This window comes from Cyphellophora europaea, assembly GCF_000365145.1.
Source record: "Cyphellophora europaea CBS 101466 unplaced genomic scaffold supercont1.10, whole genome shotgun sequence".
Taxonomy (NCBI): Eukaryota; Fungi; Ascomycota; class Eurotiomycetes; order Chaetothyriales; family Cyphellophoraceae; genus Cyphellophora; species Cyphellophora europaea.
The window spans coordinates 580,443-604,503 of NW_008481798.1; the positions used below are offsets into that span (position 1 = coordinate 580,443).

Sequence of the window (24,061 nt, forward strand, 5' to 3'; positions counted from 1 at the left end):
TGTGGGCCATGTTGCCTTACGACCTTGGATATGAGCATTGAAAAAGGGCCGATCGCCCTTGGGCGAACGGGCATGTACAGTTTTTCTTTTCCACAAGATTTTACGACAATGCGAGAAGCAAGGGCCTGGGAAGCAGCGCCGGATGACAGCACCCCGACGAAAGGAGTGCTGATGAGACAGATACAGCGAAAAGTACCTGGTTACGACAAGGAATGCGGACGATCAGCGTCGCCCAACAAAGGTGACTTGACTGTGTGACGACTTTTGCCGGGCTTTGCTGGCGCAATATCAAAGTCACGATTTTGTGTGGATTACCTTTTTTATCTATCTTAGCCTTGAGATATTAAGAAAGCACCCACCGACCAGCTGGCTGCAAGTGGCTCTCACGGGATTCTATAATGAACGAAAGTACTTTTTATCATCGTCGTCAGTCAATCAGTCAATTCGTCGATCCGTCAATTATGGCAGCCAAAGTCGTCCTGTCTGGCTCTATCCTTGTCGTGGCGTACCTCTCCCCCTCGCTATAATCCGAAAACTTGAAGGGTAGAACGCAGTTTTAAGTCTCACGTCGCTGATGATGGCGGCGGTGTGGCGGACGGCAACGCGATTCTAGGTGCCATGTGGTCTCTTATACGGATAATTTGGCGGCAGGGCGCATTCAATTGTGACTTTCACATTTGGGGGGGTCCAGCGAGAGACGGGATAATGGGGTTTAAGAAGGGCTCGGGAATGGGGGCCACTGGGAGAGTTCCTGTAGGGTTTGGCCGTTCCGCGCTGCTGGAAGGTGATATCACACGGGTTTGTCCAGGGGGTTTGTAGCATGATTGCGAGGAAGAGTAGGTTTGCGATCGTGGGTGCCGCGCGATTTCCTGCGGTCAGACTAGACGATGAATCATTAGCTAATGCATGCTGCCCGAGGTTGACTTGTGCACATTCTTCGATCCTCCGGGGTTGTGATGACGAACAGGGGTATAGTTCGGAATATGACTGAGGATGGTAAATTGCATTAGGTCTTTTCTTCATTGACACGCCCTGACCTACAGTCGAAGTTGCACTGCCGACAATCTGGTCTGATACTATGTATGGATGTTGACTTCTATGGCAGAGGTGATTTCAGCATCTCGCTCATTCTATCATCGCTTTTTGGGTAACAACAGAAAGTCTCATCCCGCCGCCATCAACAGAGCATAGGAGGCTGCGTGTGTTGCACGTCTTGACGCGCAGTGTCTGTCAGACACTTTCAATGCATACATCTCGCTCGAGGAGCCGACCTAGGCAAGGAACTTCTCGACCGAGGAGACGGTGATACCAGTGTTGTCGGGCTCAATCGCAACCTTGGTGACCTTGCCATCCTCAACGAGGATCGCAGAGCGCTTGGCACGATGGTTACCGAGGAGAGGGCTGGCATCGAACTGGATGTCAAGGGCTTTGGTGAAGGAGCCGTCGGCATCACCAAGGAAGGAAGCAATTGGCTCGCCAGACTTCTGAGTCAGCTTCACATTGAGGTCGTTCTCGAAGGTTTTGGCCCAGGCGTTCATGCTGCGAGGTAGGTGATGTTAGCCACGTCCATGTGGTATTCTGCTGGGTGTGGTTCTTACACGAAAGCATCGTTGACAGAAACGATGTAGACGCGACCGCTGTACTCCTTGAGCTTCTCGGGTTGACCAAGGTAGCCAGGAATATGGGTCTCTGAGCAGCCGGGAGAGTAGGCGGCGGGGACACCAATGATGAGTGACTTGCCAGACTTGGTAGCGTCGGCAATGTTGACCTTGTCACCAGGGTTCGCGCGGAAGAGCTCGATGCTCGGGATGGAGTCGCCGACCTTGACCTACGGAGCACAGTGTCAGAGTGTGAGGCCCTGGCTGCAGGCGAATACGCAGGAACTTACCATGTTGGCGGGAGTAGAATGGAAGTATTTGGATCGAGAAGGCAATTGACGGAGCTGGGTGCGGGAGGATTGAACAAGGGAGGCAGCTGTTCGTGATGAGAGAGATGTGAACATGGCGAAAGGCAAAAACCGCAGACTGCTGCGGCGTGTCTTTTATGCGCACTCTGTTCCTTCACTTTGAGATGATTTGGAATCTTGCGCCTTCCACGCGCTCGCGCCTTCACTTTTTGGCGGGGTGTTTGCTAACAGCTCAGCACTAGTACACCACCCCTCTGACGTCACCCGTGGGTTGCCGGTATCGGTCAAGTCGATGTCGCTATTCAAGGCGAATATCACGGGAAGTTTATCAAATCCCAAGAAGGCACACACGCGTCGGATCGACGTTTCTTGAGGGAGAAGAGCCAGTTTATGTAGGCAGGTCCTGGTCTCCTGTTGTGCAACAGCTCCGAAGGGAGCTTGGACCACCTCGTACCTTCGCTTAGAAGTTTCGGATCCCCTGGCAACCCAATCCCAACTGGGCACACAATGCTTTCCTCGCTTTGCGTTCAACCGGTTTCTCGCAACCATCGACAGGTGGATTGAAACATTGACATTGCGGCAGCAGGCCGATGCCATTGATTGCAAGACCTCAGGGTGCCAATGCCAGGCTGGGGTCAGCCATATCTACTGTGGGTCACCGGAAACTTCTCGCAGGTCACGGTGAGTCTGCAAACCTGTCCCCGAGAGACTTGCTTGAAGATGATGAATCTCGACGAGTAAAGTGAGCAGTCACTGCTGTTTTTATTGCAGGATACATGCTGCCTGCAGAGCTGCCAGATCTAGTAAGCCAGACAACTAAAGCAATGATACTGACAGACCCCTCTTTCGCCCATGCATGCATACCGCAAGCCGCAGCTGCACCCATGGAAGCGATGCGAAGCGGCACTCCGGGGCAAGCCACCTTGAGACACCGTCTGTGACCCGCCTACCAACATTAAATCTGGCCAGCAATTGACGAGCAACATGCCATCTCGGAAACCCCAGCCAAATCGTAAGCATGGGTGCAATACATGCAAAAAACGAAAAGGTACGCTGTGATCTCGGTCGACCAGTGTGTTATAATTGCACTCGGCCAGGGCGAGAATGTGTTTACCACCAGGGTTGATATCACAGAACATTGCGACAGACCATCACCTGTCGTCCGTGCTTAATTTGCAGCTGATGCATCACTACACATCATCTACCTGCTTCCACGTGTCGGACAATCCTCTCCACCTCACCACCTGGCAGCACAGCGTTCCGCGAATCGCCTTTCAATATCCTTTCGTCCTCCATGGCCTTCTGGCCGTCTTTCCCCTCCACCTCCAACACTTGTCAGCGCCCTTCCGACACAGCGAGCATTCATATGTTGCACACTAATTCTGCAGAAGCTGATAATTCTATCAGAAGCATTGAAGACGGACCAGCCGCAACAACGTAGAGTCAGTCCCCGCCCCTTTTCCTCGACATCACCACCGACGACTGGGCACCGCCGCCTTCTTCCTCGTTCCCACCTCCTCCCACTTCACGCCCGACGCCACAACCGCCGAGCCCACGCCCCCGAAGCCCACTCGCACCCACCACTCGCGGCCCACGCACTCCTGCACCAGCTCGCCCTTCGCGAAACTCTGAAATCGCATCGCGAAGATGCACATGCCGACGCCGCCGCCGCCACGAGCAGCGGTGCCCACCGGCTTGTTGCACAGCGAGCCGCGCGCCGTGTACGACTGGATGCCCACGTCGTAGGGCTTGAAGACGATCTTCTTCTTGTCGTTGTTGCTGTTGCCGTTGCCGTTGCGGCGGAAGATGTTGCGGACGAGCGAGAGAGGAGGCTGCATTGTTGCTGATGCTGCTGGAGGAAAGGGGGTCTTGTTTGTGGTTCTTTTTCTCCGGTGAAGGGTTAGCATAGTGACTGCTGGTGTTAAAGTGACAAGGAGTACTCACTTGTGCGAGGAGTGAAAGGTTTTGTCTTTGTCGTCAGAGCTGTACAAGTCTGCGCTGTTCCTATGGCAGTAGTACTCGATGGTTTGAGAAGATGAAGAACGTCAAGACAGAAGATGTCAAGGATGAGACGCGCAGCGAGGAAAATAGGCATCAATTGAATTGTCCATTCACTACGTGTGAATGAATGTCTGAATAAGAGCAGTCACTACCGCCCCAGCCACCGGCACTCTGGGAGTGCTATGAAGGGCGAGGCAGGCGATTATCGAAATCGTCTTCGAATCGACCGGTGCCATCCGGATAGCGACCTGTCCAAAAGTTTTGGGACAACATACGCTTGCTATCGGCCGTGATCTTCTCCTCTTTGGTCATATGAGGCTTGTCGTCCTGTTCACGCATCGCCTGTTCCTGCTTCCAGGTTAGATCGCGCTCTTGCCAGCGAGCAGAATCTTCCTCGAAGTAGCGCAGGGCGTTTTGGCCGTACTTGATCTGATACTCGTTGACTGTGGCCTGGATCATACCATTTCGCATCTTCTTGAGGGCTTTTGACTGCAGATCAAGGAGTTGCTGTTGCTCTTTGCGCACCTTCTCCTCTTGCCGAGCCTCATAGTCTTGCAGAATTTCGGCAGCTTTCTCAGGATTGGCCTTTATGCGTCCGTCCGGGTCTCGTTCCTCGCCAAAAGTGCCGTGTTTGAGGCGCTTGTAATCTCCCCCGTTGATCACAGCGCCCTTGTCTAGCGACTCCTGAATGACACGCTTGCGGTCTTTGATCGCCTGCTCACGCTCGGCTTGAGCCTCAAGATATTCTTTGCTGTGCGCAAGTGGCTTGTCCTCCTCCCCCTTAGATCTGCCGGTGACCATGTGGCGGGTATCAAGCGGTGGCCGGGTGAAGAACAAGACTCGGCCCTCGTCATCCTGAGGGAAGCGATCGCGAATATCTTTGGGAATAGTAGCATTGGCGGCATCAGAAAGTACGTAGGCCTCAGGGTGGCGTTCATGAGGAGTAGCTACAGGATACTGAGGATAGGTTGGCTGTGGTTGGGGGATTTGGGGTTGTGGGTGCTGCTGTTGGTGTTGTTGCTGCTGAGCCGCTTGCTGGGCCTGGACTTGCTGAATAGTCTGTCGGGGCGGATAGGTAACAGCTGGAGCTGCATTGGCGAAGCCAGGTGTTTGATTTGAGCCTTGATATTGCGCAGTAGGCTGTGACTGCTGGGTAGCTGCATATGGCGAGGCCTGGCGTGGAGGAGCCGGTGTGCCTTGGCTCTGATATCCTGAGCTGTGCTGCTGGTACAGGCCCGGACGAGCATACGAGTTGGCAGGAGAAGCTGACGAGTTCTGGTAAGTGGGAAGTTGCGGCGTGATGGATGGTGTCGGTCGCGTCATTTGCGGTTGCAGGTTCGGCTGATTCGGATTGACCGACGAATTCTGCTGTGGGTATTGGTTCGGTAGCATGTTGTTAGATGGCGCGCGTATGGGCGCCGGCGGCGGAGTCGGTGGCGGTGGAGGAGTGGGTTCTGGAGGTGGTGATTGCTAGTTATCGATTAGCAGATGTAAATCATCACGGCAGACAGGTTGTAGGTAGGCGCAGCCTGAAGGGTTCTGCCTGCCTGCGCTAGAGCCGCGTGTCGCAGTGGGCAACTTACGTTCTCATCTCTGGCACCCTTGTGCACACCACCAACAATGGGCGGCGCATTCTTGTTTCCCCACTGTGGTGTAGGGATCTCATCATCCTTTGCATTTTCTTTCAACAAATGCTTGATGGGGCTCGCAACCTTCTTGATCTTCCGTGGTACATCAAAGAGGTCCATCTCATAGTCCTTGTCGCGGACTTCGTCGGGTAAGCAGCTTGCCCAGGTCTTGATCTTGTTGAACTTGTGCTTCTCCTCGTTATAACGGGCTTCGCAGACGTACACCTCCATCTTAGGAGTGAGAGATCGGGGTCGGCCGCGACTATACCGGGTGAAGAACATGACGAAGCATCGATCGATGACCTCTTGGATGTGATGATCTCGATACTGACCGGTCTTCACAACTTCACTAGGATAAAAGTGCTTCTCATATTGGTGGACGGTCTGCTCAGGACGATAGTACCAGCAAGCATTGATCCACTCCTGGCCTTCGCTATCCCGCCAGGTCCGGTAGATCTGAGCGACAATGGGTTTAGTCACATCGTTCGGATTCTGGATGTGGATCCAGTCACCGATCTTCCAGGTCTCGCCTTTGTACTCGATACCATTCGGCAGAGGTACCCGGCCATCGTCAAGGAGATACTCTTCGTCAGGCTTCGCTTTCTCGACATCCGCCAACTGACGAGCTTCGTCTTGGAGGGCCTTGGCGTCTTCATAGATCTCGCTACCATCAACATTGTACGTCATGGCATTCTTGAACATGAGTTCGACGTCCTTCATGAAGTGGTCAAGCGAGTTGTACTTCTTCCGCTTGGCCTTCTTCTTGATAGTGTCCATGGCGATGGGATCCTTGATCTCTTGATAGTAGTGTGGATACTCTGCTCGGTCGGGTAGCCGCTCAAAGTGTCGGAGACGGAACATGCCTTGTTCGTCCTTGGGCTTTCTCAGGGATTTGATCACGGATTTTATTCTGGCTTCCATGGGGGTGTCCACTTTTGGAGGCCGGCCGCGGCGTTTACGATTGTCGTCCTTGTCGTCGTCATCTGGGCCCTTTCGAGCACCACTGGGACGGCCGCGTCGACGCTTTTTACGTCCGGCATCGTCAGAGTCGTCCGCATCTTCATCCTCGTCATCCTCATCGCCCTCCTCTTCGGCATCTTCCTCTTCCTCCTCGGAGACAGGATCAGGTTCGGGAGTGGCGGCAGGGATCTCGCCAAGGTCTGGAAACTTGGTATCTTCCTCTTTCACGAGACCCTGCTCGACGAGCTTTTGCAATTCGGCTTTGAAGACGGCGTCAAGTTGTAGGACATCCCGGACTGGCTGCGAGTTGGGCCGATTATAAACCTGGGCATTGTGCACGATGAGGGCAAAGTCTCGGACGAATTCGGGCACGCCGGTATATGACTTTCGTTGGATTTTGCCCTTTAGTGTACTGATGGCGCTCGGTTCTTTGATGATCTGGTAATAGTCTGGAAGGTTGCGCTTGTTGGGCACTCGCTTGAAGAGGAGAGAAGGGTAGTAGTCCCTGCGGCACGTTAACATCTGGTCTCAGGAAGCAGCGAAGTACTCACTCGCCACTTTTCTTGATCTTGAATTCAGACAAGGTCTCGGCGATAGCTTTTAGTGCCTTATATAGGTCGTTGGAAACCGGCCTGCCAGCCGAGTCTGCTTGCATGTCGTCTTCCTCTCCTTCGGCATCCGACGCTTCCTGCGCATCTTCATCTTTTCCTCCGGTCTCGACCTCTATCGAGTCAACGACACCAGAAGTGGCGGGACGATCGCCGCTCACGACGATCTCATCGTCGGCAGTCTCCCCCGTCGCAGGCTCTTCGGCGGCGGGCGCTTGGGTGGTGGGCGCATTTGCGGGACTTGTTTCTGTCGGCGCATCCGTCATGGGTTTGCCATTATCCGCCATCTTCAACTGGTTCGTGCGTCAACGATGACTTACATTGACGGGCCACTGGGAGCACTACAGCAACAGCGAAGGGGTGGAGAAGTGTCGAATCAAGGGTATGGCATCCCTCCGCAGATCGCGCTATAGGAATTGACGACAGGAAGGTGGTCGCAGAGGCGTTGCGCGCGGTTTCGGTGTACGGAATAGCAGGATAAGATATGATGTAGATTCGCGACTAGTCTAGCCCGCAGCGCATTAAGAGTGACAACGATGCAGTGAATGGTCCGTCTCCGAATGCCAGATGCACGTAAAGTGAATGGAGAACGAGGTTTGGACGCGGCGAGCCGGGCTCCACTTTTTCACGCGCGATGAGCGAGTCTTGGCATCAGCAGCCCAGATCTACCAGATCTACCAGGGCTACGAGATCCGCAACGGCTTGGTCTCATAGGACGCAGACGATCTAAATGAGCTGCTGTGAGACAGGCACAGCTAGCTGCCTCGTCCATTGTTACCGTCTCCTCCTTGTGCATCGCTCATTGCTGTAGAGCATTCTTGTTGTCCTGCTCCAATTGCTCGCTCTTCGACAAAGCAAAGCTGGACAATGGAGTTCGTGTTCAGATCTATCGATGATGGGAGGTCAACTTCGGTGGACATATAGATCGTGCGACGCTAGGTGGCAATCGTTGTTTATATTTGTCAAAGACTCCCCGAGCTACTGGGTAAGTGCTGTCAAGGAGGGTCTATACTTGACTATACCTCACCTCTCCCTCACTTCCACCACTCAACTCACCAAGCCCACGACCTGAATTTTCCCATGGCGAATGAAAAGCTTTCCGACATCGACGAGCTTCTGCACTTCACCGGACCCTTAGTCCTACCACTTCTTATAGTCCTGGTCGTCATAGCCCTAATCTTGGTGAGCTGGGGCCCCTGTCTCTTTGGTACATCAACTTCGTCGGCCAGTGGTGGTTTGGTGGTCCTTCAGGTCCACCAGCCTCAGCTCAGTATCCATTGAATACCATATGCACTGCGCAAGTCCGAACAATATTAAGACTCGGTGAACCCCTGCCCAGACACTGTCAAGGACCCTTGGACCGCTCACCGACTCGACAGGCTGACTATTACTGGTCAAGGGCACGAGTTGAAGGAAATCACTAAAAAGCTAGTGTCATCGATTTCAGTCTGAGTCGGGCACCATCTAAACAAGGCAACTATTATCTCATGTCCGGCCCTCCTGAGATTAGATGCAAACCTCTCCCTAGCCGCAACCCTGATAAGCATCAACTTGTCAGGCCGTACATACGAAGGTCCAGCAGTGTCGGCCCACTCTGATCTAGAGGCAGCAACATCTGCCCGGCTATCTCTCTCGGTGACGTCGGTCCAAGGCAAAGACGAATGAACCTATTTCCCATCAGGAGCGGCGCCTATCCCGCATATAGCCTTCCTGAGCACCGTCGCTCTAACTAATGACACTGTTCCTCAAGGCTGTGGTACGGTGGAAGCTTCCCCTGCCTAGCGTCGACACATGGCCCTGTTCCCTTCCTCGTATCTGCGAAGTCCGAGCTCTGGCGCTGTTGGCATCCCATCTCAATGTCGAAGCCACAGCGGCTCACCCTATGATCACTCCCCTGCTCACAGGCCTCACTTATCGACGACGTAGCAGCGTCATTTCTTTCGCTCTCAAGTTCCACATAACACCCACCACTTCCCACCGGCACGAACATACGGACCAACTTCTTTTTCTTTCCTTCTTCCAAGACGGCATAAAGTTCCTGCCCTTCTTCCAAAAATTTCATGTGAGAAGGCACGTCCTCAAGGCCGATGCTACGGGCGTACTCTCTGCGCTTGCGGCGCCGGATGATGAATGACACGGTCGAACTAATGATGAGGATCAGCCAAAGGGAAAAGTACAAGCCTGTCACCATAGCCCAATACAGCCACCACTTGTCACTGGGACTAAGTGCTTCTGACATCGCGTAAATGCTTTGTGTCGGAGTAGATCCGGCGTCGGAAGCGATCGTTCTGGCCGAGGCACTTTCGGATGATGAGGTTGGAAGGTAGTAGTGGGAGCTGTCGGAGGTGTAATACAACGTTCGTCTATGTGTGAAATGGTGAAACTGATAAGCATGTGAGGGGGGGTGGGGGATCGCCCTGGGAACAGCAGGCACGGGACCATCTTTTCAAACGAGCTTTCGGAGAGGCTTTCTCCATGTAGGTGCGCTGGAATGCGGTTTATCGCGGTGGCCGGCACCAATGTTGATGAGGTAGGGGCCTCTCTGTGATCCCGGCACGAGCAGGACTGGCACAAGGCGAATCCAATCTTCAAGGTCTCCTTCCCTTCATGGTCAGTGCTAGTGAGAGACCAACAGCTGCCAAGATAATTGAAAGGCTTGCAGAAATGTTAGTATACGGTAAGGTAGGTTTCTTGGGCTGACGTGGTTACCAAATGTCCAGGACAGGCCCTGATGTAGGCTCCCGCAAACACCATCGCGGATGATCACGCAATTCGACGGAACACAGACTAGACTTGCCTCACAATGACTTCACGTCTGGACTGTCTGGTGCTTGCTGCAATTCACGAATAGATATTCAACAGGCTTGCACCCTGGAAATATACGAAATACGTACTACCGAGCTTGCAATTCTATCGTCCGTGTGTATGCTTCCCAACGTCTAACCTCAACCCAACTCAGTGGTTAATAAGGTTGACTGGCGTTCTCCTCGAGCTCATAGTAGATCCCACCTAAAGGGCTTGTGTGGCCTTGGGACCTCGCTCATTAGTCTTGCTGGGCCCGGAATCCCAATCTGGCAGTGCGGTAGGTTGCCTCCCTCAATATCTCCCTCAAGCCACCCTGTAGCCTATTTAACAGACCTCAATGCTTCCCTCACCACATCTAGGCGCCGCTTCGGCGTAACTCACGACCCAAACCTGAAGTCCAACCTCTTATTGCCCTTGTCCTCAGTGGTCGCGAGATAATGCACTCTCTCCTCCCTAGTCATAGCGTTCCATTTCTCATCCCTCTTCTTGTTCTTCGTGACATAGTACGCTTTCGTGGCCACAAACGCGACGATGTTCCACGCCAAAATCCCCAGCAGCACTTTATTGCCCCTGTAGTAGTAAGGCTTGTCGTCTTGCCTGTAGATCTGGCTGCTGAAGATATTGCTAGCCTGTACAGCCATGTTGTATAGCGAACTCCCCACTGTCCGTGTCCGCACGGAGCCACTGTTGCGCGAGGTGAGTGCCACAATGATGGCGTGGGCATAAGGATACCCGATGAGCAGCGTGCTGAGCACCCACTTGACCCAATTTGCATTCGCAAAGTGCATTGGCAATGTCACCAGCGCGATCAGTAACGGCAGCCCCCAGACTTGTGCGATCAGTCCCACCACCAGGCGCTGGTTGAGCTTCTCGGACGCCCAGGTCCAGAAGAGGAGCTGCAGGATGAACAACGTGTACGCAGGGATAGTCAGAAGGTTGGTTTCGAACGTGTCGAAGCCGAGAGCTTTACAGGTGAGCGTGATGTACGCCTGAGGCGGCGTGAAGGGGATTGTCCAGCTGAGGCCTAGGATGTAAATGGGCCACATGTCGTAATCGGTCAAGGCATCCCACAAAAGGCCAAAAGACAAACCCTGCCGATTATGCATAGTTGCCTTGCCCGGATCGTCGCGCAGAATGCGTGTGACCATGATGACCTCCTCGCGCTCCGTGAACCAGCCTTCCTTTGGACGTAGCAGTCCCTTAACGCCGTGGCGGGCAGTTTGCGTCGGCGACGCAGGTAGGTACAGCCATGTGAAGATGCCAATGAGCCCGGTGAAGGAGCCTTCTATGGCAAACAAATACCGCCATCCTTGGCCTTGCAATCCGCTAGAGCCACGGAGGTGGAGGATGCCGTAGGCTAGGAAAGCTCCAACGATTTGAGTGGACTGGTAGGATGTCCAGAACCAGGAGAGTCGACGTGGCAGCTCCAGATGCTTGTAGAAGTATGACAAATACAGTATAGTGTCAGGAATACTGTGTTCTGGTTAGACTTGTATTGGAACAAGTGGAGTATCGCGTAGAGGATCCAAAACAACTAGATTTGGTTTTGTGTATCGGGGTCTGAGACATGAATTCCAGATAGCACAAAGACCTCCTCAAGTTATCTTGGTACGATGTTATGCAGAGACTTACAAGCCGCCTTCGATCAAACCAAGCAAGCTGCGGCAGATGAAGAAAGAGGTACGCCCTGAAAGGGCGGCTTGAGACGCCGCGACTATGCTCCAACATGTCATCTGAATTGGGATCCAGATATCCGGACCGAGCTTCTTGCTGACGAGCTGTGACGGAAGCTCAGCAAAGAGAAAGGAGCAATAGAATATTGTCATGCCGTTGTTATAATCGTTTGTTGTGAGACCAAGGTCGACTACTGTTGTCAGTGAAGCCCGCCGGGGAACCACTGAAGCACTCACTCAGCATATTGTCCGAGAGAGCCTGCGTGATGTTGCCGCGATCAAGCTGGAGGGCAAAAAACATGATACAAGCTGGCAATGCGATACGCCAGTCGAGCTGCAGGATATCAGTGTCGGTCCGGACCTCGAGCTGTGGAGAAATATACCCGGCGGACCAGTTTCTTCTCTTCTTCCGGCGACCATGAAGCATTCGGATCGAATCGATGGGCGCCTTCAAAGCCTTCAATGGGCTTGTACAGCTCGATAGCTTCCGGCGCAACATAGACATTGTCGACGTTCTTCACCAGATCCTCAGTAGAAGACGACTCTGAACGTGACTCGTAGCCTGCATCAACGGAGACGTAAGAAACGTCCTTTCCTCCAAGCTGCCACCATTTCTGTGACACCACTTCTCTCCTGCTCTCGACCTTAGGGTCAGCATTGATTGGAATGGCTTCTATCCCCATCGCCAAAGGGGCTATCTACCAGAAGTAGTCTGGAGCTGTGCAGGACAGCTTTGAGAATGAGAAGCAGGAACATCTTATATGTTGTAAGACGCATGCTCTGAGTCGGTCTACCGACGCCTCACTATGATGAGATTTCTGGTCTCGTTCCGGCTCGAGCCCTGCTGGTTTGGAGAACATGCAGCCGAGTCTCTAGAGTCCTTATCGCGGACCAACCATTTCGCCCAATTCCATTCCAGTCGGGAAGCTATGCTGGTCTTGTTTCGATAGCATGCTCGTTCAACCCACATGGAACTCAAACTTGGAAGCGAAAGCTCGCGGTCGAGGCGATTGCGTGACTGACGGGCTTTCGCCATCCTCGTAGCTTTCGCAGGCAAGCAGCACAGTGGGAGACGGAGCAGGCCAATGCTGTGATCACCTCATGGCTGAACGTGGGCCGAATGAACAAGGGGCACCGTTGCATCGACGTAGGGGTGAATGGCACCTTCGGTGAGCTCGGTCTAGCCGTTCGTGGCTGCTTGAATGGCTCAAGACTTGTGCAAAGCATCCGCTATGCAAGCTTGGTCGTCCCTTGTAGAGCTTGATTACGGTGTGCACGCTAACCATTAATAGTACTGGTAACGTTTAGATCATTGCCAGGAATAATTGCGTGCTCTCGGGTTGCTGGTCTTCTTGCTTACCGAGCTGGCCGGGCGCACCGCCGTACGGTCTCCACGATAATATGTTAGTATTGATAGAAGACTTCAAAGAGATGGTTCTGAGGAGGGCACCATGACTGAAACAGAAACCATGACGCAGCTCAACCGCCGCGTGAATTCTGGGTTAACCCGAGATGAGCGCCACTGTCAACCGTGCAGATTCGATTCATCGAGACTCCAAGCTAAAGACGAATGCGGGCCTCCAGAAGTACACGATTAGTCTGACTCGTTGGGGCTCATCCTCCAGATACCTTATCATCGAATCGAGAATTACGACTTTTGGCAAACAAGCACGCAATCCAGGCATAGAAATTGGCGAGGATAGTCAGTGCACGGGAGCATGACCTCACCATCTTTCGCAAGCTACCATAGAAATTAGATTGGCTGTAAAGATCCCTCTTACCAAGGTCGATAAGCCTGCCAAAACGCTTGAAGGCAAAAAGGATGCCTTAATAGCACGAGTAGGGCAACCTGTGAATTGGGAAGACTCTCACCATCGAGTATCAGGCTGCGCTATGCTGAGCTTGACGCTACAAGGCTGGCCTATCAAACTCTATCGCAGCCAAGAATTTCACTGCCTGTTCATGGTATCACGAACAATGAACGCGACAAACTATCGGCGGAAATAATTTGTGCCTTTCTTCAAGAAGGCTCTCGACGAGTATGTACGAGTACAAGCACTTCGTTTCTTCAGTGGTGGACATGAGTTAGTATTCAATCAAGGTAGTATACTGTATACTGATCGATCTACCCACGCCATTTGTTTACGAACCCACCCCAATCAGCTACCACTCCATCACACTCAGGCCGCACACACGACCAACAATTTTAATGTCGACCTCTTCGGAAATGGCGTCTATCATGTCCAGAGAAGCCAAAGCCAAAGAAGTCACGTCAGGCATTACATATCTCGTCATCGGACTTTCAATTTTCGTGGCAGGAGGGGCGCTGTATCTTCTACGTGCTCGTTCCAAGGAGAAGGCGGTACAGAAATCTCATAGACAGGATGCTTTGGCACGTTTGACCGGTCGCGTGTAAGCTGAAGTCTGGTGTCAACGCCGGCACGAAACAGGTTAATTCTGATCTTACTCATCATCTCTGGTATTACTAGCAGGCTCAAAACGACCATTAGATAGTGAGTCGACTAGGGGCTCGAGGAAAGTGACGTGCAGGCTTGTTGAACCCATAGGAGACCAGACCTAAGTGCTCTGCACAGAGCAAGGGGAGCCTACGTGGCAATTTGTCGGACCCCAGTGGCGCAGACCACTACTTCAAATGAGCGGCTAGAAGAGTGGTCTCATCCTGCAGTATCCGGTGGCTTTCCTGCAGGATACAAGACGGGCAACATCCTTCTGCTAACTCTCATCAAGCAAAATCTAAGATCCGTCTGCCGCCTCTTTGATTTTCCTATACGCTTCCTGCACCTCCTTCCTTCCCTTCATCCCTTCCAACCACTTCTTCACTCGCGGGTACTCTTCCAAACTCAAGCCAGCAAACTCGTGTTGTCGCAGCCACGGCTCAAAATGCCAGTCCACGGCACATACACCGCCCTTTAGTATGCTCTCCCCACCACTCTTGTCCAATTGGCCCTCCAGCACCGTGTAGCATCGCGATGTCTGTGCCTCGTACCGATGCAACGCATCCTCATTAGCCTGCGCGTTGTAGTGTCTGTACCTGTGAACAGTCAGTAAAGGTGCATCGGTATGAAAAGGTTGCAAACCAGTTTGTCTGGCCTGTCATTGGGCCCAGCGTGGTCAGGAGAAAGTACTCCCACTTCTCGAAGTCCACGACGTCCTGCTCGCTGGGGCCTCTCGGTCCAAATCTGCCAGCCTTGTCGTAGGTGCGTCGCAGGTAGTTGATGATTGCCCCGCTCTCCCAGGAGACTACACCGGTGTTGGGATCTTCCAGCGCTGGAACGCGGCCGTTCTCATTGATCTTGAGAAATGTGCTGCCTTTGACACCATGAGCGGCATCGTCGCTGAAGTCCCACATCTTTATTGTGTAGGGGAGCTGAAGACTTTCGAGCGCGATTCCGATCTTGAATGGATTTGGCCCTGTAGCGTGGGCGTGGAGCGTGAGGGTTTTAGTCTCATTTGTGGACGACATGTTTGCTTGTATTACAAATGTGAAGACACGCAATCGGCAGTCTCAATATATAGGCAGCGTGGCATGGTACGACACGAGACTGATGGAGTTCTATCAACATTACACCTATATACACTAGCCGTGGAACGTCATGTCGACGTCAAATCGTTGACGCCAAGACCATCGTATCTCGTGTCCCCGAGGAGGCAGTAAAAGGCTTGGCGTAGGATCAGGCATACAAACGACCGCCGTGTTCAGACATTTGCGCTTGCTGCGCAGTCAACAGAAGCCTTGTACATGATTATGAGTTAGTTTTGAAGCTATGAGTCTTCAATAAGCATGCGGAAGCAGTTAGTAGAGGCTCCTATGTACCCCTTCGGCACCCGCGCCAGGCTTTCCATGCATAGTCCTCGATCTCAACAAGACAGGGAGGTATAATCTACTCGTAATTCCCATTCTGCCCTTTGTTGCATTGCTAGTGACTACTGTCACGCATTGTTTTCTTGCTGCGTTACAAACACCAACGTAATGCCTTGCTTGTCAAAGAGGGCAACAACGGTCTTAAGGCAAGAGCACCAGACCTATAATATCCTGCCCAAGCCACTTGCCTCTACAGCCTGTTCATACCCCTCAAAGCCTTCTGTATATACATATCACTCTTCCAAAAGGCCACCACCTGCCTCGTCAGGAGTGACTGTGCCTGCTTTGCCTCAAGGGTTCATTCACCGTTGCTGGGCAGAGGCAAGGCGGTGTGCCTACACATTTCACCTTCTTTATTTTGCCAGGCAGGCTATAGACGGTGACACCAAAGGCTTCACCAATCATTTCCGGTGACGCCAGCCATACTGTATTAAAAAGGTCCTTCCTTCTGAGCAACTTGACCTTCTATTCTGCATCTTACATCCACACTCCACAGCACTCCTCAAGATTCCTACAACGATACTTGCCTCACCACATTTGTCTCTACATACCTCGACGAGACTCTATCTCCATTTCAAAGCACCTCTCCACGCTATCATGGACCAACAAACTAGTGGTCGTAAGAATGGCAAGAACGCCAAGCCTGTCCACTGGACGGCCGCTGGTGTTCTCGCTGTTCTCACCTTCATCGACAACAATAAGGGCGAGAATTCACCATTTCTCGGAAAGCAGCAAGACGTGCTGCAGCGAATCCGAGACAGCCTATCCAATGCCTTCACCAATGACGATTTCGGACGCCTGAGGAAAGAGTCCGTGCGTGACAAGATCACGCATATCTGGAAGAGTTGCAAGAAAAACGAATACGATGGGATCAAGAACTTGTGGACTTACGGGACCACTGCTCTTGATGCCATCAAATTCAATGCCGAGTACTCTGACGTTAACTTCGTTGTCGGTGGTGACTCTTCCGACATGCCCAATATCGACAATGCCAAGAAGTCGACCTCCCCTGATGGTGTCAAGCGCAAGCGCAGCCATGAGGACAATGATAGAGCGCAGCAGCGAGCCCCGAAGAAGCAGCGGATCACCCGCAGAGACTCTGGTCTAGCGATGGACAACAACACCAAGTCCAGCCGCAGCACCACCGCGCGTCCATCCAGTGCCACCATCGATGTTGACGAGGAGATTGCAGCCGATCTTTTGCGCGAGCGTGACGAGAACGGCAACGAGATTGTCCCTGATAGTGAGGACGACTCGCAGAGCAATGATGCCCAGCAGAGTGACGATGACGACTTTGAAGACTCACCTCTTCACATGTTCCCTGTTCGACCCAAACCAGTCACCACTGTCTGCACGCAAGAGGAGCTGAAGATGCGCAGCTCAGAAATGGTGGAGATGATCGACAAGGCTGTCGACGTGTACATGGCTTCTCTCGGCTTTCCACGGTCGCAGCCGATCTGTCTTGACCTTGAGGCCACGTTCCCACCAGATATGCAGCCACTATTTGCACGCATGGTCGGTACCACCGGTGCAGCTGTGAAGGATTGGGTGCTGACCAAAGGCGCCCTGGAGAAGCTCATGTCCAGCGACAATTACGATAGGATCGACCTCAAGATCTTCCTACGTGGTCTCATCGGCGCCGCCCTCCAAGTGTGGTGCTTCGAGCCGTTCCGTGGCTCACGATACTGGGACGACGGCATTGCTATCAGCCAAATGGCTCGAGATATCCTCCGCGCTAGCACGGACCCAAGGGACTTCGAGACCTACCGGCAGAAGGTCAACGGGAAGTTCATCATGTCTGTCTTCCTGCCCGAGACCGGGGGCATCGCTCAGAAACAAGCCAAGCGTTTCGATCAAATGCTTGCTTTCGTCCTTCCCACCCGCAAGCCCGCTGTTGCCAATTACGAGGACCACATCTTCGGTTCGGAAGCCTCCAAGAGATCCCAAGGCCCAGAGGTCTTGATCCAGGGCCAGCTCAGTCAAGAGGTGCCAACTAACCGTTTCGAAAACACCAACTCCACTCAAGTCGACGAGTCGCGACAGCCCATCCTCAGTACTGAGGCTCAAGAAGAGTGGGTTGAAGCCCTAGCCGAGATCTTCCAGAAGGGTCTCGTGATGCGTGCCCTGATGGACATGCCGTACGACAGCAAGAATCTCTCCGAGAAGAAATACACCTTCTCATTCCCTGTCTACCACCAGGCTGTCGATGCGCAAGACATGTGGGGACGTGTCATCGTCGGCTTCTTTCCCACCATTGAGTCAACCGAAATGCACAAGACCTTCAATGAAGGTGGCTATAGCATCGAGGAAGGCGAGACGGTGGAGCTGGTGAAGGGGATGGCCCGAACCGCGAACATCGGTGTTTCCAGTGCTCCCAAGAGCACTGACCTAGGGAAACGCACGGTCGCGTCTTGCTGAAACCGCCAGCGAGCGGCGACGCACAGGCTTTTGAGGCAAAGCTCAGAGATGGTTGATAGGGTTCGGGATGGGTTTTGAGGTTGAACTGGGTTTGTCTTCAAGTTGTATTGGATTATTCTTCAGAGGTGACTGGGTTAATGTTCAGCGTCAACTGGCTTGTTCTTCAAATTGGCTCGGATTGTATTTGACATCGACTTGGGTCGCCCTTCAGATTGGAGAGGGTCATGCTTGGGATCGGATTGGGCTGTTCTTAGAATTAGATTGCCACGACTTGACAAGATCCAAACGAAAAATCCGAGCGGATTCATAACATCAGATCGAGTCATTGAGACCGTACGTTCCCTCCTCCTCCAACGACGTTTCTCCTGAGTTAGTGTAGGTAGCAGCAGCTTATGCCCAGAGTGTCAGTCTGCTCCCGCTAGCTGAACCATCAGAAGTGCATGGTAGCCGAAAATCGAGGTAATGGAAAGGCTTTGCGCAGACCTCTGAATAAGGATGATAACAGATAGGAAATTTCTAAGGATACCCACTGCATGCTCTACCATGAACACATCCACGTCAGTCTCGATATGTCGCACAGTCCGACCCATCTTCACCATAAACGCACACTCGCACATCTTGTTTCTCGCCTCCCCCCGCCCCCGGCTATCGACGAGTTCACACTTCTCTTCTGACCAAGCGCTCGTTGATGCCCTCAAATGTCACGCGGCCAGAGAGCTCTGGCCCTGCTGTAACCTGGTACTGCCTACGCGGCTAGGAAGGATAGACTTCCCTTTTCTCGACGCAAGAAAGCTCATAAGTTCGTCTCGGAGGATCACTTTGGCCGGCAAGACAGTCGTGCTGGAATTGCGATCGTGATATCGCGGACCAGCACTTTCCCAAGCGCTTTTCGATTCCGGAGGCTTCCGCGAAGGACTAAATGGGGTAGTGGCCGCTAATGGCAACGTCTCGCTACCGAGCTCTGGGAGGGTAGGTGGTAGGGTAACTCTGAATTCACGACCGACAGTTGGCGAAGGCGGTTCCGTCATTCGTACCATGCGAGGCTGTAGGGTCCAGGTAGCTCCTGTCGGCGCCTCGGCTGTACTAGATAAAGCGTTGAGCTCAGGCGTAGGACTTTCGATGCCATGGCTCAGCCTCGGAGTCTCGATCTTGACTTTGCGACATGGCTTGCCTGAAGATCTCCACCGGTGGCATAAGATCCGACTCCCATGAAGGTCAGCGACAGTAAGGGGTTTACGTGCCAATCTCTGAAGGGCCATAGCCAAGTCAGCAGCCTGTGCAGCACTGCTTCTCCAGATCTCAGGAGGCGTCGAAAACGGGGTCGAGTAGCGCGTGTGTTCGATGTAAGGAAATGATGACCTGTGTTCGAAAATAGAGTGGCGCGGTGGCTGAACGTCAGGGTTCACACTGGATGGAAGGAGTTGCATCCAACGGGGAGTCGACCGTGGGACATCTCTTGAGGCGTCAGAGAGGTGATCGCGTTGCGAATGAACCATGTCTGAGCGAAGAGCGGCATGAGGGACAGCACCGAGATCTTGGGACAGCATGGTGTCATGGGCGCTTTGCTGGTGTGAACTCTCACTAGCAGCTCCCGCACTGCATCGATGGCACAATGGAGGTCGGGTAAGGCGCATACCACCTTTATGTGGCTCACCATTTCGGTCGTAGTATTGAGATGGTGGTGATAAAGGAGACCAGACATTGTTAGTGTCAAGCATAGCCCGCGGGAGACTTACTCACAGCGCACATCAAACAACTAAAGCAGCTCCAGTGCCACTAGCACCATCCGAAACTTATAGCTTCCGTCTTCCTGTACACCATCTCACCACAGCGCCAGCACACACTCATATCGTGACGCCATCTGAAACAAGCAGGACACACAACGCGTCTCTCAATGCCAACTCTGCACCACGGGCTAGCGAACTTCCTTCTGCAAAAGGTGCAGTGGTAATGCTGAGCTGTCAGGTTTCTTTCGTCAGGACCGCCCCCAGACTGGTCGTTGGAGATAGGAACTGGCTCAGTGAGCGGACGTTGTTGTGCAACGAGTGGTGAGGTGCCTTTCCTTGTTCTAGTCGGAGTGAAGGGCACCGCTTTGTAAGCCATGTCTGGGAGCTAACGAATGCAGTGTTGAGACGAGCGGCATTGTAAGCATAGCGTATATTTCGAAAGAATATCGGACAAGTCCAGCTTCGCCTGCAGTCAAATCGGAAGAAGGGAGTGAGAAAGTGAGATGAGTAAAACATTGGTAGTCGCGCCCCGCGTATGCAGAAGGCACGCTCGCTGGACTTCACCCTCTCCTTTACATGCGCCTCACCCATCACTTAGAAGCCCCAGTACCCCTTGACTAGCCAAGCTGCATATCTAGACGTCGTCAGTAACTGCGACCACGACTTCGGAAAAAAAAGGACAGCGCTAAGACGCGGCTCTTAGGATGCGAGGCAGCATCACGCCACACATCCGAGCAGATCCAGGGAAGTACTCACCCGCCCATGCCAGTAATGAAACCTAGAGTCATGAAATGGCCCGGCGCCCGCCCAGGACCCATGCCTCCTTTTCCCCTTATGCCCAGCTCAACGTGCAGCATCCTCGCCAGCAGCAGGGCCGCAAACCCACCCGTAAGCACCCGCCTATTGCCGCCGTTCATCTCGACGATGGCTCCGAGGAGCAACGCCAGCGGCACATTTTCAGTATAGTTGCCGTGGCAGCGGGTGGCAAGCTCGAGAGGGTCGCTGCCGTCGGAGGGGCCGGTGCTTGCCTTGGAGGTGGAGCCGATGAATGCCTTGCTATCGAGGCGGGCCATCGAGACGCGAACAGCTAGAACCGCATGGTATAGGGCGAAGGCTACGGCGAACTTGTTAGACCGTGCACTGCGTCGTGGGCTTAGGCTATGAGGTTGTACCGGGCGCAAAGGTGCCTGTGATGGGCAAGAGCTTGGGAACGGTGATTCCCACTGTGACAGCTGCGTCAGTACTGCTTTGGAACTCTTTTTGTTGGTGCGGGACGAAATACCTGGTACCGACATCTTGTTCGATGGCTAGAATATACTCAAGCTGACAACGTTGCTGGAATAATTGCAACTGCAAGAACGTGAAATCGTACAGACAGCTCGGTCATTTGGCACAGGCATCCCACGCGGTTTGATGCGCGTCACCAACAGCCGAAGTGCAACTACGTCAATGCCCCAAGGCCCCCGCCCCCAAGCCACCCCTGAAGTGTTCAGCCGAGCGGGGCGGGGCCAGATCCAAGCCTTGATTCTTTCGGCCAAGCGGAGCACAGGTCAGGCCGGGGCGATAGGTTATTATTGCTCTGTTCCCTTGACCACTGCCGGTGGCGCTCAAGATCGATTACAGATCTTGTATACATTTTGCTCTCTGATCCAGCACTCCGAGATCAAAAACAGAGAGAAGTGATGGTATCAAGGAGCGACAGTTGTTTGGAAGGTCGAAAGAATTTATATTTATAAAACGGTGGGTAACTAGTCTAAACGCTCAGATCATGAAAATGCACGCTTCCTCCCCTGTTCACTCTCCCCTTCCTTGGGGGATCTCACTCTGTCTCCACTCAGTGCGCAATGTTGCAGCGGACCAGGCACTCCTTCACACCCTTAGCCAGTGGGGCGGGAATCGCGTTCTGGAACTGTGCAAAGTTGGAAGCGTTGATCTCAGCAGGGAAGCCAAGGGCAGCATCAACGACGTCGCCGTTGGTGAAGCGCAGGAAGTTCTGGGCGATGCTGCTGGCACCGGGGTCGGCGGAGTTGAGGCCGGCGACACCAACGGCCGGCGTGCAGTCCTCGTTCTGCTGCCAGTGGATGGAACCCTGAGGGAAGACGGTACCCTGCCAGATGCCGAGCTCGGCGGTGAACTCGTCCGTCTCGCCGTTCTCGAGAACGAAGCCGGTCTTCATCTTATTCTTGGTGGCCAAAGTGAAGTATTCGGTAGCACGAGGGTGGATGTGCGGGGTGTTGAGGCCACAGGGTTGGAAGAAGATCGTCGCACTGTACACCGTTAATAATCGAGCCACAGCCATGTCAATAATGAGGGACTAACGAGGAAATGCCGAGCCCGGTCAAGACAGGGAAGTTAGCCTGGTTTGCAAGGTCAACCTGGCCACCGGCGCCGGCTGTGACATTGGGGTTGGCAGCAGGGTTGTGGTCGAACACCAGGCTGATCTCGCCGGCAGCAATGTCCTCCTTGATAGCCTTGAAGCGGGTGACAGTGCTGTCCTCAGTCAGGAGCTCACCAACGAGCCCCTTGGGTGTGACAGGGTTGGGAGTGGCGCTGGGATTACCAAGCAGGCCGGTAGCAACAGGAGCGCCAGTTCCCATGCCGGCGCTCGAGGCGGAGGCATTGGGATTCATGCCATTGGGAGCGGGGGCATAGGTGGCAGTGGGCCTGCGGGCCATTAGGGGAGACGCCGAGGCGGCCGAAGCGGCCAGGAGGGCGATGAAGCTGGAGGCGTGCATATTGATGATTGGTGCTTGAGCGGTATTAGATGAATAGGTGAGACTAGTTAGATGAATGAGAGTGTATAGTTGTGTAGGCAACGAGTGTGCTGTAACGTAAGGAAATAAAGGAAATAAATTGGTACACCGGTTGATTGTGTGTGCAGAGATTGAATGGAGAGACGGCTGTTGAGTTAGGACGTCACTTCTATCTTATAATGCACGATTTGAGGCTTGCAGCATCGCAATGATGACTGACGGCCACAAGCCGTAGTAGTTGGCATCGGGGCTGGGAGCGTAAGCGGACACATTGTCTACGCCGCACACGGCACGAAACGACATGGCATGAGAGGCCCGACGAGGGAACTGGCAAGCAGTAAGCAGAAGGTGGACCCACGAGACCGAGTCCCAAAAGCGAACATGCTAGCGGTGTAAATCCGATATAGAGATAGCGTGCTTATTTGGGAAGACTGGGCCTGGAGTTGTCAAGTGCCGAGAGCAGTGCAAAGCCTCTGACACCCCAATTTGGGGGTCTGACAAACGTGGGTGTCAATTTTTAGAATCACGCCCACTTACGAAGCAGCAGCTAACAGAGTCTAAGTCACACTAATGCAACTTTAGATCTCATCTCACAAATCAACATGGCCCATGCCTCCATCTAGGCTCCATAGAGGCTCTTCCCTTTTGGTGGAGCACTGGACGGGCGCAAAAGGGCCACAGCCTCGTTTACCCTAAGCCGATGGCCGAATGTATAGTATCTATACATTCTACTGAACTGCCACTGGAGGACGGAAAGGTCAGATGTCATTGGTGGCGTCTCCATTAGCAACCACGAGGATGGGGCAGATAATTGTCCTTTCGTTCTCCGACGGGAGAGCTCTTCCAATGCTTTTTCCAGAACCAAGAGTCCAGCTCAGCGCCGTGGCTTAACATTAGTATACAGCTGACAGCCTAAAGCTCCCTCATCATCGCTATGGAGGCAGATGAAAATGTGTGGTGACGTCCCCGTGAGCATCTCACAGACCCTTGAAGATGAGGACTTGAGAAGGTTGCACAACATGAACTTCAACTCCGGGAGCTCGTAGGTAAAAGCCAGCCTCGTATGCCTTCTAGCCTTGCTACGAGTCATTCTCCTCCACGACTCCTAGGCCATAAAAGCCAACTCGTCGCTGACTATTTCCCAATGTGGCCAATTTCGGCACCTTGGTCCCCCGGCCGAAATGCGACGGAGCCTCAATCCTCAGACACAGCCCGCCCTACACAGTATGGCCCAAGTACGCTTTCATCCATGTATCTCGGCCTCTCCCCACAACAACCATAAACCCGGGTCAGCCTCCCAATCAAGGTGTACCTATGCCGTTGAATGTAGCCCCAAGAAACGACTGCTAAATTTACGCAGCTGGTCAATCAGAATGAACGATGAGCTTGACCATTGTAGATTCAAGATGCCATGAGTCCGGCTGGCTGGATGCTTGACGCGGTCTATGGAGTACACTCTGCAGCCAAGGTACTAAATATCGATCGGCGTACGAGAATGAGGCGCAAAGCGAGCCAGGTCTGCGATTCTGATATTTCCAGCCACGCTTACCGAGTACCTTGCAGCACAGTTCGGGACAAAGAGCCAGCATGTCTCCGCATACCGGGTACGTCTTCCTTGCCTTATCATTTTCACGAGGCACACAAACTTAAGTCTGAATCCGTATCTGCTTCTGAAAACTCGCGTGAAGTCCCTCTAAGA

The 24,061-nt window shown here is 53.2% G+C and overlaps 8 protein-coding genes across 8 annotated transcripts; 1 reads left to right on the forward strand and 7 right to left on the reverse strand.

The window, feature by feature from the left end:
- Positions 1 to 1,271: 1,271 nt before the first annotated feature.
- On the reverse strand, positions 1,272 to 2,002 carry HMPREF1541_09318 (uncharacterized protein; the record flags this gene model as incomplete). Its single annotated transcript, XM_008713992.1, has 3 exons — positions 1,272 to 1,539; positions 1,599 to 1,828; positions 1,889 to 2,002. The coding sequence occupies 3 exons, from the start codon at positions 2,000 to 2,002 to the stop codon at positions 1,272 to 1,274; spliced, it is 612 nt and encodes a 203-aa protein (XP_008712214.1).
- A 1,373-nt stretch (positions 2,003 to 3,375) lies between these two features.
- Positions 3,376 to 3,744, reverse strand: HMPREF1541_09319 (uncharacterized protein; the record flags this gene model as incomplete). Its single annotated transcript, XM_008713993.1, has 1 exon — positions 3,376 to 3,744. One exon carries the CDS (start codon positions 3,742 to 3,744, stop codon positions 3,376 to 3,378), a length of 369 nt encoding a protein of 122 aa, XP_008712215.1.
- A 343-nt stretch (positions 3,745 to 4,087) lies between these two features.
- On the reverse strand, positions 4,088 to 7,390 carry HMPREF1541_09320 (uncharacterized protein; the record flags this gene model as incomplete). Its single annotated transcript, XM_008713994.1, has 3 exons — positions 4,088 to 5,377; positions 5,491 to 7,000; positions 7,047 to 7,390. The coding sequence occupies 3 exons, from the start codon at positions 7,388 to 7,390 to the stop codon at positions 4,088 to 4,090; spliced, it is 3,144 nt and encodes a 1,047-aa protein (XP_008712216.1).
- Positions 7,391 to 10,285: 2,895 nt separating this feature from the next.
- On the reverse strand, positions 10,286 to 12,264 carry HMPREF1541_09321 (uncharacterized protein; the record flags this gene model as incomplete). The annotated part of the gene is made up of 4 exons (XM_008713995.1): positions 10,286 to 11,381; positions 11,541 to 11,772; positions 11,819 to 11,915; positions 11,965 to 12,264. 4 exons carry the CDS (start codon positions 12,262 to 12,264, stop codon positions 10,286 to 10,288), a joined length of 1,725 nt encoding a protein of 574 aa, XP_008712217.1.
- A 2,071-nt stretch (positions 12,265 to 14,335) lies between these two features.
- Positions 14,336 to 15,065, reverse strand: HMPREF1541_09322 (uncharacterized protein; the record flags this gene model as incomplete). The annotated part of the gene is made up of 2 exons (XM_008713996.1): positions 14,336 to 14,633; positions 14,680 to 15,065. 2 exons carry the CDS (start codon positions 15,063 to 15,065, stop codon positions 14,336 to 14,338), a joined length of 684 nt encoding a protein of 227 aa, XP_008712218.1.
- A 996-nt stretch (positions 15,066 to 16,061) lies between these two features.
- Positions 16,062 to 17,882, forward strand: HMPREF1541_09323 (uncharacterized protein; the record flags this gene model as incomplete). The annotated part of the gene is made up of 1 exon (XM_008713997.1): positions 16,062 to 17,882. One exon carries the CDS (start codon positions 16,062 to 16,064, stop codon positions 17,880 to 17,882), a length of 1,821 nt encoding a protein of 606 aa, XP_008712219.1.
- A 2,479-nt stretch (positions 17,883 to 20,361) lies between these two features.
- Positions 20,362 to 20,682, reverse strand: HMPREF1541_09324 (uncharacterized protein; the record flags this gene model as incomplete). Its single annotated transcript, XM_008713998.1, has 1 exon — positions 20,362 to 20,682. The coding sequence occupies one exon, from the start codon at positions 20,680 to 20,682 to the stop codon at positions 20,362 to 20,364; it is 321 nt and encodes a 106-aa protein (XP_008712220.1).
- A 761-nt stretch (positions 20,683 to 21,443) lies between these two features.
- HMPREF1541_09325 (uncharacterized protein) lies at positions 21,444 to 22,344 on the reverse strand (the record flags this gene model as incomplete). The annotated part of the gene is made up of 2 exons (XM_008713999.1): positions 21,444 to 21,876; positions 21,929 to 22,344. 2 exons carry the CDS (start codon positions 22,342 to 22,344, stop codon positions 21,444 to 21,446), a joined length of 849 nt encoding a protein of 282 aa, XP_008712221.1.
- Positions 22,345 to 24,061: the final 1,717 nt, after the last annotated feature.